The sequence below is a fragment of the Myotis daubentonii genome, chromosome 1 (assembly GCF_963259705.1).
Source record: "Myotis daubentonii chromosome 1, mMyoDau2.1, whole genome shotgun sequence".
Lineage (NCBI taxonomy): Eukaryota > Metazoa > Chordata > Mammalia > Chiroptera > Vespertilionidae > Myotis > Myotis daubentonii.
The window spans coordinates 182,507,450-182,520,995 of record NC_081840.1 but is presented as its reverse complement, the minus strand read 5'-3'; the positions used below and the strand labels follow the sequence as shown (position 1 = coordinate 182,520,995).

Here is a 13,546-nt window from a genome sequence, read left to right as displayed (position 1 = left end):
ATTCTTTTTTTTTTTACAGAAAGAGCTATCTGGTCACAAAAACATTGTGGGTTATTTGGATTGTGCCATTAATTCAATTAGCGATAATGTATGGGAAGTACTTATCTTAATGGAATATTGTCGAGGTAAGTGTTTTTCTGCATTTGTTTGAAATTTAAAAAAGGCCTTAAAATAGGTTAGTAGGTGTCTTGGTCTCTCCCAGGACAGCTGTCACTTTATTCTAGACACTTACTGCAATCTCAGCTTTAATCATCTGTCTAAGGAATGCTGTTAAAAATATTTAAAACCTAAGTTATAGTTGCTGCAGTGATGATATGAGCAGATAAATGGACAAAGAAAATGCTATTGGGTTTAAAATAGGAAATCTAAGCAGGTAAAGAGCAGTTACACTTCATGCTTCCTATACAATTTTTTTATAATCTAGCCAAGAAGGGCATAATGTATCAATATTACATTATGTTATAAGATTTCTTTCAGCACTCTACCATGTTATCTTTCAGCATATTAAATGTAATAAATTCAGAGGATTATTTTGATCTATAATTTTTTTTTTAAATATATTTTATTGATTTTTTTACAGAGAGGAAGGGAGGGAGATAGTTAGAAACATCGATGGGAGAGAAACATTGATCAGCTGCCTCCTGCACATCTCCCACTGGGGATGTGCCCGCAACCCAGGTACATGCCCTTGACCAGAATCGAACCTGGGACCCCTCAGTCCACAGGCCGATGCTCTATCCACTGAGCCAAATCGGTTTCGGCTTGATCTATAATTTTTATAAACTTGTATTATTTGGCATTTTGGGGTTCTTTTGTAAGATATTAGAAGGTAGAAAACCATATTTTTTTGGACCTAATGTGATATTTAAAAATAATAATTACTTGTATAGTATGCCTTAAGAATAATAATATAACTTTAAAAAAATCCTTGAAATTTTTTTTACTTTATGCATGAAAGGGCAATTAATCTATTTCCTGCAAACTTAGAAAAAAAAATCATACTGTATCTGGCAATTTGGGCTCTAGGGAGTCCTGGTTTATATTTAGACTAGAGGCCCGGTGCACGAAATTCATGCACTGGGCAGAGGGGTGAGTCCCTCAGCCTGTCCTGTACCCTCTCGCAGTCCAAGATCCCTCGCACCTTACTGCCCGCTTGCTCGCTGCTCCTCACCACATGGCTCGCTGCTCCTTAGTGCTGCTGTGGAGGCGGGAAAGGCTTCCGCCACTGCTGCTACGCTCACCAGTCGTGAGTCCGGCTTTTGGCTGAGCAGCGCTCTCCCTGTGGGAGTGCACTGACCATCAGGGGGCAGCTCCTGCATTGAGCATCTGCCCCGTGGTGGCCAGTGCCCATCATAGTGGCTGGACCTTCTGGTCGTTCTGCCATAATGGTTGCTTAGGCTTTCATTATATAGATTGTCTTAAGACAGTTCGGATTCTTAATTGTGATACCAGAAACTCTTGTCATTTCCTTAAGGTTGTAGGAGAAGGATGATGTAGTGGTGATGTAGAAAATATGGTCTCGCCGAAACCGGTTTGGCTCAGTGGATAGAGCGTCGGCCTGCAGACTGAAGAAAATATGGTCTCATTCAGTCTCCTGAGAAGGGAGGACAGAGGGAAATAAAATGAATTAATATTATAATATCTATTGTGATGTATTTTTAACTTATTTTCATTTATAATATAAGAAGTTAAATGTTTTCCTGATTGTTTTCTCTCATTCATTTTGCATGTCCTCTACTGTAAAGCATTTTGATCTCTTTAAGGAGAAGATATTGATTTTCTCTATCTCACTTTCCTGAATCTAGCATTATCAGTTCTAATTCTTAGCTGGATTATAGTTGACCAGTAGCCCTAACTTTTTAAAGATAATTGAATTGGGCATAATCATAACCCTAGATGAATTTAAATTATTGTCACCAGAAGACATTTTAAAAGGGGGACCAAAGGAACTTCCAATATTTAGGGGACAAATTGTTTTGAGGAAGGCATTCTTTTGCTTTTTAAAAATTAACAGTTTAAAAAATCTGGTTTGAATCAACAAGCTTTTTTTCTTACATGACATTTTGATTTTGATCAAAGTTATTCATGTATATATTTTAAAAAGTCAAATATATCTGTTAAGCTGTGGCTAAATCAATATCTTCCTGCCCCATCCCTCTCTTCCAAGACATGCTCTTTAAAATATTCGAGATGCTTCTTCTCATGTTTATTTCTGTATTTCTATAATGCATTTTGTAGAGAAGAATTGGTAGTTTTAGTGAGGTTCTTAGAGTATGAAAGAGAAGGAAGCAACTTAGAAAATCAGGGTACAAAGTATGTGATTCTGGGCTCTGGAAAGTTTATTAGTGCTGATTTTCTGTTTTAGATCTAATCTTCAAGGAAAGATGAGGATTTTACTTGTCAGTGTAGTGTAGTCTCAACTTTTGGATTAAATTAATAATTAGTGTTTAAATTTTTTTGTCTGCCGTTAAATTATGACATGTAATAGCCTGTAATTGCATTTTTTTTCTTATACTTATTATTATTTTTCCTGGAGTTTATAATTATGCCAATTTTTATTTGCTGTGTTTTCTTTATACATATTAGTATTTTAGCCCCACATTTCCCAATAAAGTGTAAATCTTTACGCACTACACGTAAACATTTTAATATTTGTGTCAATTTCATTTTTTCTTTCCTTAGAAACATCCTTTTGGGAGACTTAGTTCTGTTTAATTTTGAACAGCATTTAGCTGTCATTTTTCGAATTCCCTTTGCCTTCCTCCTATTTTCGACTCTGCTACTCATGCCTCCCACTTATTTTTATTTTTTTAAAAAATATATTTTAAAATATCTCAGTGATGAGAGAGAATCATTGATTGGCTGCCTCTGCATGCCCCCTACTGAGGATTGAGCCCACAACCCAGGCATATGCCCTTGACCAGAATAGAACCTGTGATCCTTCAGTCTGCAGGCCGACACTCTATCCACTGAGCCATGCCGGCTAGGGCCCCATTTATTTTTATTACTGCCTTTGGTAGAGTACATTTTCATTAGTTTTCTGATATGGATTTATGGAAGAAAAATTTTTTCAAATTGATAGAGGGTGGGAGAGGGAGAGGGAGAGAGGGGGAGAGAGAGAGAGAGAGGGAGAGGGAGAGAAATAGAGAGACTATGAATATTCATATATTGTTCCACTTATTCATTCATTGGTTGACTCCTTTTTTTTTAATATATATTTTATTGATTTTTTACAGAGAGGAAGGGAGAAAGATAGTTAGAAACATTGTTGAGAGAGAAACATCGATCAGCCACCTCCTGCACACTCCCCACTGGAGATGTGCCCGCAACCAAGGTACATGCCCTTGGCTGGAATCGAACCTGGGACCCTTGAGTCGGCAGGCCGACGCTCTATCCACTGAGCCAAACCGGCCAGGGCCATTGGTTGACTCTTGTATGGGCCCTGACCAGGGATTGAACACTCAACCTTGGCGAATCAGGACAATGCTCCAACCAACTGAGCTACCTGACCAGGACTGGAAGAAAACATTTTTGAAACCTTGCATATGTAAAAATATTTTTATTCTACATCCATATTTGTTAATTTGGCTGGATAAAGAGTTGTAGTTTAGGTATAATTTGATCTATAATTTTAAAGGTATTACTTTTTTTCTGCTGTTACTATTGGGCAGTTGGATGCATTACGCTTTCTCAATTTTTTAATGTGACCTATTTTTTTCCTTGGACACTTTTTAAATCTTTATCCTCAGCATTATAAAATTTCAAGATATATGTGCCTTGGTTATGGATCATTTTGGTGGTACTTTTTTTGCTGGGCACTCAGTTTTTTTCTCTTTCATTTTCTCTGTTCTCTTCTTTTGGACTTTTAATTTTTAGGGTATTAGTCTTCCTAGATTTGTTACTGGAGAGCTGGTCAAGTTGGCTCTTGTCATACTTGCGATAAAGCAGACAAGTGACAGCAGTGTTGAAGTAAAACAAGCCAATTTATTAAGAATATATTTGGCATAAAGCACAAGTGGGCAACTCAGCCAGCCTGAGTGCACTGCCTTGTGGGGGTTGAAAGGTTTTATACTTGCCCCGCCTATAGGTTTCAAAGTTCCCCTGCAGGATAGACTAGATTTCAGAGTCCTCCTTTTACATTGTTGCAACTTTTCCCAGAATTTGTGAGAACATCTGGTGATTTTTATCTTGGCAAGTCCCAAGACTACTGACTTCTTTGTTCACTGGGTGAGATAAACTTCCCTTTTTCTTTTCCCTTTTTCCTCCCTCTGCTGTAACAACTATCTTTCCTGCCTAACATCCCCCAAGTGATACCATCCAAATGCTTTTGGGGTTTTGTTGTTTGTGCCCCAGTCTTTATCTGTCCTTGGGTTTAGCTGTCACAAATGGCATTAATTGGTTCTTTGTATAAACCATTTGTTCTCAAGTGTCCTTGGTTGGGGAGGATAAGGTCTTGTGATTCATAAGCTGGCTGGAAGCTGCCCAAACTGTTTGGCCTTGTTTAATTTTCTGGTCTCAGTTTCCCCATTCCACTTGTCCAGGAATTTTCCTAGTTTCTTACTATCCTGCCACAGATTGATCGGTTCTCTGATTTCCTTTCTTTGATTTTTCTTCTCTTTTATTTATTTATTTTTTGCTTGTGTTGGGAGCATTCCTTCAATTTATCTTTGAGCTCCTCTATAGAATTTTGTATTTCTGCCATGTTATTTTTAATTTCTAAGAACTCTTTTTTGTTCTCTCAATATTGTTGTTCTTTGTTAAAATATACCTTGCTCTTGTTTTAGGTGCAGATATTTTGTTTTTTACAGATATTATAGCTTTAAAAGAATTTTTTTTTTGTTGTTCCTGGCATTTTTCCCCCCCTGTTTGTTAATATGCTCTCTCTATTATGTTACAAGTTTTCTTTAAATATTTTACCTGATAAGTTAGAGAATCTGAATAGAGTATGCTCAGTTCCTTTTCTCAGATGAATAAATGAGAAATTCCCAGTGGATTGGAGGGGTAGAGAATGGGTGAGCAAAAATGCTCTCCCTTTACTTCCTCCATAAAAACAAATTGTTTACATAAAATTGTTTAAGAATGAAGGTACTTTAGTGAGGGAGTCAGTGTTGTATATATAGTTCAGGTACACTGTTTTGCATTATGTAGAGAGAAAACTGTATAGAAAGTAGATGTTAAGTAGCTTATATACCCCACCATGGTTTCAAGTATCAAATGTTTACAATCATCTTTTCTCCAGAATTAGATCTCTGCAGGTTCATGATGTGACACTGCTTAATTTGCTAATGTGCTTAAGAGAGGTTTTATGTGCTTTGGTTACCAAACTTTCAGAAATCAGAGTTAGTATTTTGAATATATTCTTAATTATTTTATGAAAAGAGCTTTTTTTGGGGGGGGGGAATGTTTTACAGAAATTCCTATGGATAATCTGTTAGCTTTTGCTTAGTAACAAAACATTACAAAACTCAATAGCATAAAACAACAGTTATTTATTACTGCTTTTTATCAATGGGCCAGCAGTTCTAGGTGAACTTGGTGGGGTAACACCACTCATTTTGACGGGGCTTGCTCATATGCCAGTCGGCTTGCTGGGACTGGTTTTAACATATTTCTCATCTTCCTGGCATTGACAAGCTATCCTGGGGATACTTTTCCATGGACATGGTAGAAACATAAGAGGGCAGGTAGAGGATGTGAGGGCTCTTAAGGCCTAGACTTGGGACTGGCACACTGCCACTTCTGCCTTATTCTGTTGTATAATCAGAAAGGAAGGGTTGGCTGCCTACTTTGAGAGGTTAGGGAAATATTGACTTTTTTATTTTAGTGCTGAAATTGGCAAGAGTATATAAGATTTTGCTTAGGAAATGATACCTGTTTGGAAAATATGGCAAGATTTGAGAGCTCTATGCATCTTGTTTTAAAAGACCTTCAGTATATATATATTTAAGTCATACTTTTCATTACAATAACCTTACTTTAACATAATTTTCAGAAGAGTTTAATTTTGAATAATAAAATATTTTTTGTGTCTACATTAGAAATGCAGCTCAAATACAGCTTTTAGTTTTTTTTTGGTTTTTTTTTGGGGGGGACCTGAATATTGTCATTCAAGGTTATTAGCTCAAATATCTCTCAATGGAAGAAAGAGGATTAACATTTGTTTAAAATTCATTCTATTCATTACAATATTGAACCTTTAGAAGAGGTGAAATGAGTTTAAGATTTTCATTTCTTTAGCTGTGAAATGATATTTCAAGAATGTGAATGAATACCTAGAAAACATTTTTTATCCCGTTAAATTTTGGGTCAAAATGAGTTAGGGTGTCTGACAAGAGGGTGAAGGAAATTGTTGCCTGGTCAGGCACCTCACTCTTATTAGATACCCTGAACAAATTACAGTGAAATGGGCTTGTGTTTTCAGAAAGTTGGAAGTTGATAGGTAAATGTTCATGTTCTTTTTTTTTTTTAATATATTTTATTGATTTTTTTTTACAGAGTGGAAGGGAGAAGGATAGAGAGTTAGAAACATAGCTGAGAGAGAAACATCGATCAGCTGTCTTTTGCACACTCCCTACTGGGGATGTGCCTGCAACCGAGATACATGCCCTTGACCAGAATCGAACCTGGGACCCCTGAGTCCGCAGGCTGATGCTCTATCCACTGAGCCAAACCGGTTAGCGCTCATGTTCTTTTTGCTTTAAAATTCTAAGAAAAGAAACAACTATTTCAGAAAATACAAGAAAATGCTGTTGAGACAGTAAAAATAAAAGGAACAGCTATATATGCACCTTCTTAAAGATTTCAAAGTAGCAAGCATTATTTATTCAAGCTTGTTAAAAGAAAGTTTCAAGTTAACATAAACTTGCCTTTTTAAAATCCCCAAACATGATTTTTATCAGACTAGCTTCTGAATGAATCACATATTTACTTTTGCTCTTAAAATATGATAGTTAATTTCTTAATAATTAAGAATTGTCATTATTAGACTGCAAGTATTGTGGTATATTGTATATTATTATTATATATTCTCTCAGGACTCATGTGTGGCTATTTAATTTTAGTAAGTTACTCTGCCCATTATCCCTTACCTAGTTTAGAGTATTAGCCTCTTATCATCCATTTCCACTCTTCTGATTCCCTTATCCCTCAGTCAAGGACTTTTAAAAACTCAGGTAAGGAAGTTTCTTTGGTTCTTAAATTAAATGTAAGTATTTCTGATTGCTTTCTGCCTCATCCGTCTCTTCTCACCTTACCATGTCCACATTGGCTTTCTTTAAGCTACTTAAAGTCATTAAGCTCTTTCCCAAACTGGAGGCCTTTGTAATTGCCACTTGTTATCCCTAATCTGCTCTTGTTCCAGATCTCTTCCTGGTTAATTCCTACCTACCCTTCATTGTAAACATAAATATCACTTCCTTAGATTGGCCTTATCTGGCACTGTTTTTTCCTCATCCTCCTTCACCAATTTAAACATAGATTTCTCTCTTATTATTCTTATTAGAGGCCCAATGCATGGATTCGTGCACCACTGGGGGGTCCCTTGTCCTGGCCTGTGGGATTGGGTTGAAACCGGCTCTCTGACATCCCCTGAGGGGTACCAGATTGTGAGGCGGTGCAGGCCAGGCCGAGGGACTCCACCGGTGCATGATCAGGGCCGGGGAGGGACGCAGGAAGTTGGCCAGCCAGGGAGGGACCATGGGAAGGCTCCAGGGCATGTCCGCCCATCTCACTCAGTCCTGATTGTCTGGACCTCAGCAGCAAAATAACCTACCAGTCGAAGCGTCTGCCCCCTGGTGATCAGTGCATGTCATAGTGACTGGTCAACCAGTTGACTGTCTGCCCCCTGGTGGTCAGTCCGTGTCATAGCGAGCGGTTGAGGGGCCTTAGCGTATCATTAGCATATTATGCTTTGATTGACTGAACTGATGACTGGATGACCAGACACTTAGCATATTAGGCTTTTATTAAAAGGATCGTACATAATTATGACGTGTTTATTTGTGTGACTTTTTAATGTTTACCTCTGCCTTTAAATTATAAATTCTATGATAATAGCAACTTTATTTTTGTTTACCATTGTTTACCCAATAATTAGCATAGTGTGAAATAAACTTTTAAAAAATGCTGTCAATGATAAGGTACACCCTGATTTCAGATATGTTAAAATGTTAAAACATGGCAATTGCATTAGCAGGACATCATCTATGTAAGATGTTCTCATGTTAGAGATGTAAAATATGATAAAATGTATTTCATTGAATCAGTCCTTCATGGTGTAATAAGCATCCTTACAGGAGAATTATGAAAAAGCCAATTCCCTAGTACCTGAGACCATAATTGCATTTCCTAATTTCTTTGTGATAGACTGCATGTATACAAATATGTCCTCTCAAAATTACTTTTTTGGTTAGCTGGGCAGGTAGTGAATCAGATGAATAAGAAGCTGCAGACAGGTTTTACGGAACCAGAAGTGTTACAGATATTCTGTGATACCTGTGAAGCTGTTGCGAGGTTGCATCAGTGTAAGACTCCAATAATTCACCGGGATCTGAAGGTACAAAATTTAGAATCCTCATGTATTGATGCATTTTTAAGTTTCAAGTTAAAATGTTCTTGGGCAATCTTCATCTAAATCAGTTTTTCTTATTAGAACTGAGCTTGGCCTTTGTCCCCTGCTGCATTTCCTGAAGTCATCTAAAGACTGGCTGTAGATTGGGTGGTGATTATCTTTAAAGTCATACTATATTTTAACCTTTTTGTGCACTCAGACCTCTTGTATCTGATACCCTTATTACATTGGAAAAAGTCCCCAAAGTGAATCGAACATTTCTGGTATCATATTACTAGAGATGCCAGTGCACATACCTTGTAAAACTATAGGTGTCTTCTTTGGTACCCACCAACATTAAGATTCCAAAAATTCCTCTTCCTGAAATTCTTTATGAGCAGATATCCCATGGCTAACCTTTCACTCTTCAAGTTTGCTCAAGTTCACCTTCTCACTGAAGTTCTGTCTTACACTGCCTCAGTTACAATTACAATCTAACATTCCTGCTTTCTACCTGCTCTCCTTTTTATTATCACTTCTCACCTTCTAAGATACTATATAATTTGCTTATGTATTATGCTATTGTTTATTTTCTGTCTTCTCCCATTAAAATATAAGCTTTCTATGGACAATGATTTTTCTGTTTTGTATTAATGTATCCAAGCTTTTATAACAGTGCCTGGTACAAGTGTGCTCTCAATAATTAATACTTAATGAATGAACGAGTGAATCTCAATTCTGACTGAGTATACAAAATTTATGAAAGGTGATAATAAGATACTCTTAAGATGCAAGAAAATAGATGTTACTTGGAATATAGCTCATAACCACGAAAACATCACCCAGGGAACCCTGTGGTAAAAGGACACAAGTTAAGTCAAGGTTGAAACGCATGACTATGTCCCTTAATTTGGGTAACCAGTATAGTTTATTTCAGTTCTTTTGAATATACAACTTTTACATTTCCCTAATAATTTGTATGATTTTTTTAGATTTTTTAAAATTACTAAAAGTTAACTTTTTTCATGTAGATACTTTATCTGAGTCTTACTGATTTAAAACTGGAATTGTCTTACTGCACAATTTAGTATAGACCATATTTCATATGTTTAGTTTTTTTTACATGTGTAAATTTAAGCAAACTTATGTATTTTAAGTAGATTTCTTATATAGATATTTATTGTGTGCAAATCTTCTAAAAAGTAGACTAAAATGAAATCTAGAAGAAAAACTATAAGGAAACAGTAATGTATTTTGATAGGATTGAGAGAAATTGAATTGCTCTCCAAGACCATGTCATAAAAATAAAAAACAAACAAACATATATTGCCCTAGCTCAGTGGTTCTCAACCTTCTGGTCCTTTAAATACAGTTCCTCATGTCGTGACCCAACCATAAAATTATTTTCATTGCTACTTCATAAGTGTAATATTGCTACTGTTATGAATCGTAATGTAAATATCTGATATACAGGATGATCTTAGGCGACCCCTGTGAAAGGGTCGTTCGACCGCCATAGGGGTCGCGACCCACAGGTTGAGAACTGCTGCCCTAGCTGGTTTGGCTCAGTGGATGGAACGTCAGCCTATGGACTGAAGGATCCCGGGTTCAATTCCAGTCAAGGGCACATGCTTGGGTTGTGGGCTCAATCCCCAGTGGGGGGCGTGCAGAAAGCAGCTGATCAATGATTCTCTCTCATCACTGATGTTTCTCTCCCCCTCCCTTTCTCTCTGAAATCAATAAAAATATATATAAAAAAATAATAAAAAATATTGTGGAAAAATGTAATAAAATGGCATCACTTGTTGAGTACTTACCTTATAGTGGTTGAGTATTCCAGCCACTGTTCTAAGCAATCTACATATTTTAATTAATTTACTTTTTATAATAATAGATACTATCTCCCCCATTTTATAGAGATGGAAACTAATGCACAGAGTGGTAAAGCAAATTGTCCAAGGGTATGCATGTTAGTGAAGGAGCAAAGTTGGGCTGTGAATCCACACTATCCTGTTCTAGAAACTGCATGTAATTTGTTCACTTAAATTACTACAACTCTAATCTCCAAAGTTAAGGCATAAAGTCAAATCTTGTTTTTCAGAATAGATTTTTTTTTTTTAAATCCTTACCTGAGGATTTTTCCATTGATTTTTTTTAGACAGAGTGGAAGGGAGGGAGGAGGGGGAGAGAGAGAGAGAGAGAGAGAGAGAGAGAGAGAGAGAGAGAGAGAGAGAAGAGAGAGAGAGAGAGAGAGAGAGAGAGAGAGAGAGAGAGAGAGAGAGAGGAACATGGATGTGAGACACATCGATTGGTTGCTTCCTGCATGTGCCGACGAGGAAAAAGAACCTGCTACCGAGGTTCGTGCCCTTGACTGGGACTTGAACCCGAGACCCTTCAGTACATGGGCTGACACTCTAACCACTGAGCAAAAATGGCCAGGGCTCAGTATAGTATTTTATATAAAAATGGTATGAAAAGTCAGAGTTAGAATTTTAATGTTTTTTGTTATTGCTTGTCTATAGATAAGGTAAAGTGTCAGAAATGGAGAGAAATGGAGTTATAGTACAGACTGTGACTGCTACAAGTTCCTCTCTTTCACTAAAGCACTTTTAGAGAGGATTTATTTGGGGTTTCTTGTCCCCTGCAAAAATCATCCTGAGATGGAAGAAGCACTTATCTGTTTTTAGTAAGAGAAGCAGTAGACATAGTAGAGTATATTTTTTGTCTGATTCATTTGTCCTTCCTCATAATTTGAGGTATTTTATACAGGGGTATATATATATATATATAGTGTGTGTGTGTATGTATGTGTATATGTATATATCACAAACCCGTCAATGTTTGTGTAAGGTCATGGTTATAAAAAGATAATCTTCATTTTGAAAATAATACTAATTATTGATTTTTTCCTCTTAAGGTAGAAAATATTTTGTTGAATGATGGTGGAAACTATGTACTTTGTGACTTTGGCAGTGCCACTAATAAATTTCTTAATCCTCAAAAAGATGGAGTGAATATAGTAGAAGAAGAAATTAAAAAGTAAGTGTTTATCTTTATTGCATTTGTCTTAAGGGAATTTTAGTTAACTTGGGTCTGTGATCGGCTCTGCTGATACATATTTTAGATATTCCATTCATAGATTTCTTCAAAATACCTTTATACCATAGACATTGATTAATGTATGTCTGATCTAGCTAAATAGGAAATACATTTTACCATGGAAACAAGTTTTCATCTACGTTTTAAACACATTTATCAAGAAAGTTGTTAAATAAGCTATAGTAATGAGTGGATCCGTTAAAGGCAGTTTTCACTGATTGTTGAATTCAGTTAAGTATCTTTATTTTTAGTAGTACTGTTTTTGTTAGGAAAAATTAAATTATTTGAAAACATTTATTTAAACTTACTTCATATTTAATATTAACAAGTTGACTTCTGTATGTATTGAAAACTGTTGAAAATGTGTTACTTAGTAATAGTGTACTGGAAAGCTCTCTGGTAGAAAAATAAGTCATATCTGCTTTGTGTTTCCTTATTCTTGTACTTTCCATGGCTGCTAGAATACTTGTTAAGACTTTTCTGTTTTAGAAAATGGAACTGTTTGTAAGTCTTAGATTACCTTAATAAAATGATACAGACTGCAGAAAGATCTGTTAGAATAGGAATTTGTAAGTAGTTGCCTTTCCTGAGTTGCCCTCTTCTTCACAAATTCTCAGTTGTTTTAAACTGTCTAGGAGTTGTTTTTTGAACTGTAACTTATATTTTGAAATAGCTCAAGTAGAGCTGATATTACCCTGGCTTAGTTGTATAGCACTGTGGATTTCTAGACTATGTATTTTTAACAGAGAACTTAGCTTATGGTGATTATATTAGATTCCATAAAAACAAACTCCTTAGTAAACATATAAATGTCCTAAAGAATTCAAGAACAATAAATTATAGAATTAACTTCTTGCGAATGCAATTTTAAAAAAAAAGATTGGATTGTGATATATAATGGCTGCTTTGATTCTGCTCAAGCACCTCTAACTTGCTAGGTTTTATTTCTTGTTGTTGAGATCTGAAGTATAGTTAAGGTTTAATAGAATTTTGCATTAATGATGAATGTAAACTTATGAGGGTGTGCTTTGTGGCTCAATTGAAGAGTTAATGGCCCAACCATTTACTTAATTAATAGGTATTTATTTAGGGCCTTCAATGTAGTGGACACTGAAGGATAGCAGTAAGGGGGTGGCTGCAGGCTAGCAGTGAACAAAAGTCCTGCCTGCATGCATTTCATATTCTGGTTTCTTGGGTTGCTTCTCTGTATCATTCAGAATGTCCCACCAATCAGGGTCATTGAAATCAGTAAGATTGTAGAATGCTCACCTTTAAGAACACTTAGTGTAAAATAAAACCTATAAACAGTCAAAATGAATTTTAAGTTATGCCATGATACAGGAAGTTCTTCCATATTTTTGTAATTTCTGCCATGAAATCGAGCACTACTTCATTAAAATATTCTGTTTGTAATGTATTTGGGGTTTTTATATTGGTTAATATTCAGTGTCTTATAATTCCAAATAGCTCATGATGGCAGTATTAGAATTGTACTTAATTAGTGTAGTTAAAATTATGGCACCTACATTTTTTTAAAACTACAATTATAAAAACAAACCTAAAGGAGATTTACTGCCCTGTGCAAGGAAGTACGTTAGAGTCCATGAAAACAAACTCCTTAAGTGAACATATAAACTAATATTTTGAAAGAAGTTTTATTTTTAAATTGATTAAAATATTTTGATAAGGATATTTTAAGTGTTATATTATTTCAAATAAAGAACTCAAGGAAAACTATGTTTCCAATACATTGTCTTTATTTAAAATTTTTGTATTAAAGAGAATTAAGTTTTTATCATTAGAGATGCTATTGTGCTTATTGAATAAAAATGTGTATATGTACATGTTTTGTATTGTTTAATCCTTGATAGACTTTAATGCCTTTTAAAAGTAGTATTA

At 35.6% G+C, this 13,546-nt stretch overlaps 1 protein-coding gene across 6 annotated transcripts in view; it reads left to right on the top strand.

The window, feature by feature from the left end:
- BMP2K (BMP2 inducible kinase) overlaps nt 1–13,546 on the top strand; it is a 139,058-nt gene that overhangs the window by 53,614 nt on the left and 71,898 nt on the right. For 5 of the 6 annotated variants that reach the window (XM_059667542.1, XM_059667551.1, XM_059667559.1 and 2 more), the window contains exons 3-5: nt 20–125; nt 8,412–8,554; nt 11,466–11,587. In XM_059667542.1, the coding sequence (XP_059523525.1) occupies nt 20–125; nt 8,412–8,554; nt 11,466–11,587 (371 nt within the window). The remainder of the gene's footprint in view (nt 1–19; nt 126–8,411; nt 8,555–11,465; nt 11,588–13,546) is intronic. The other variant, XM_059667579.1, reaches the window with a different exon arrangement.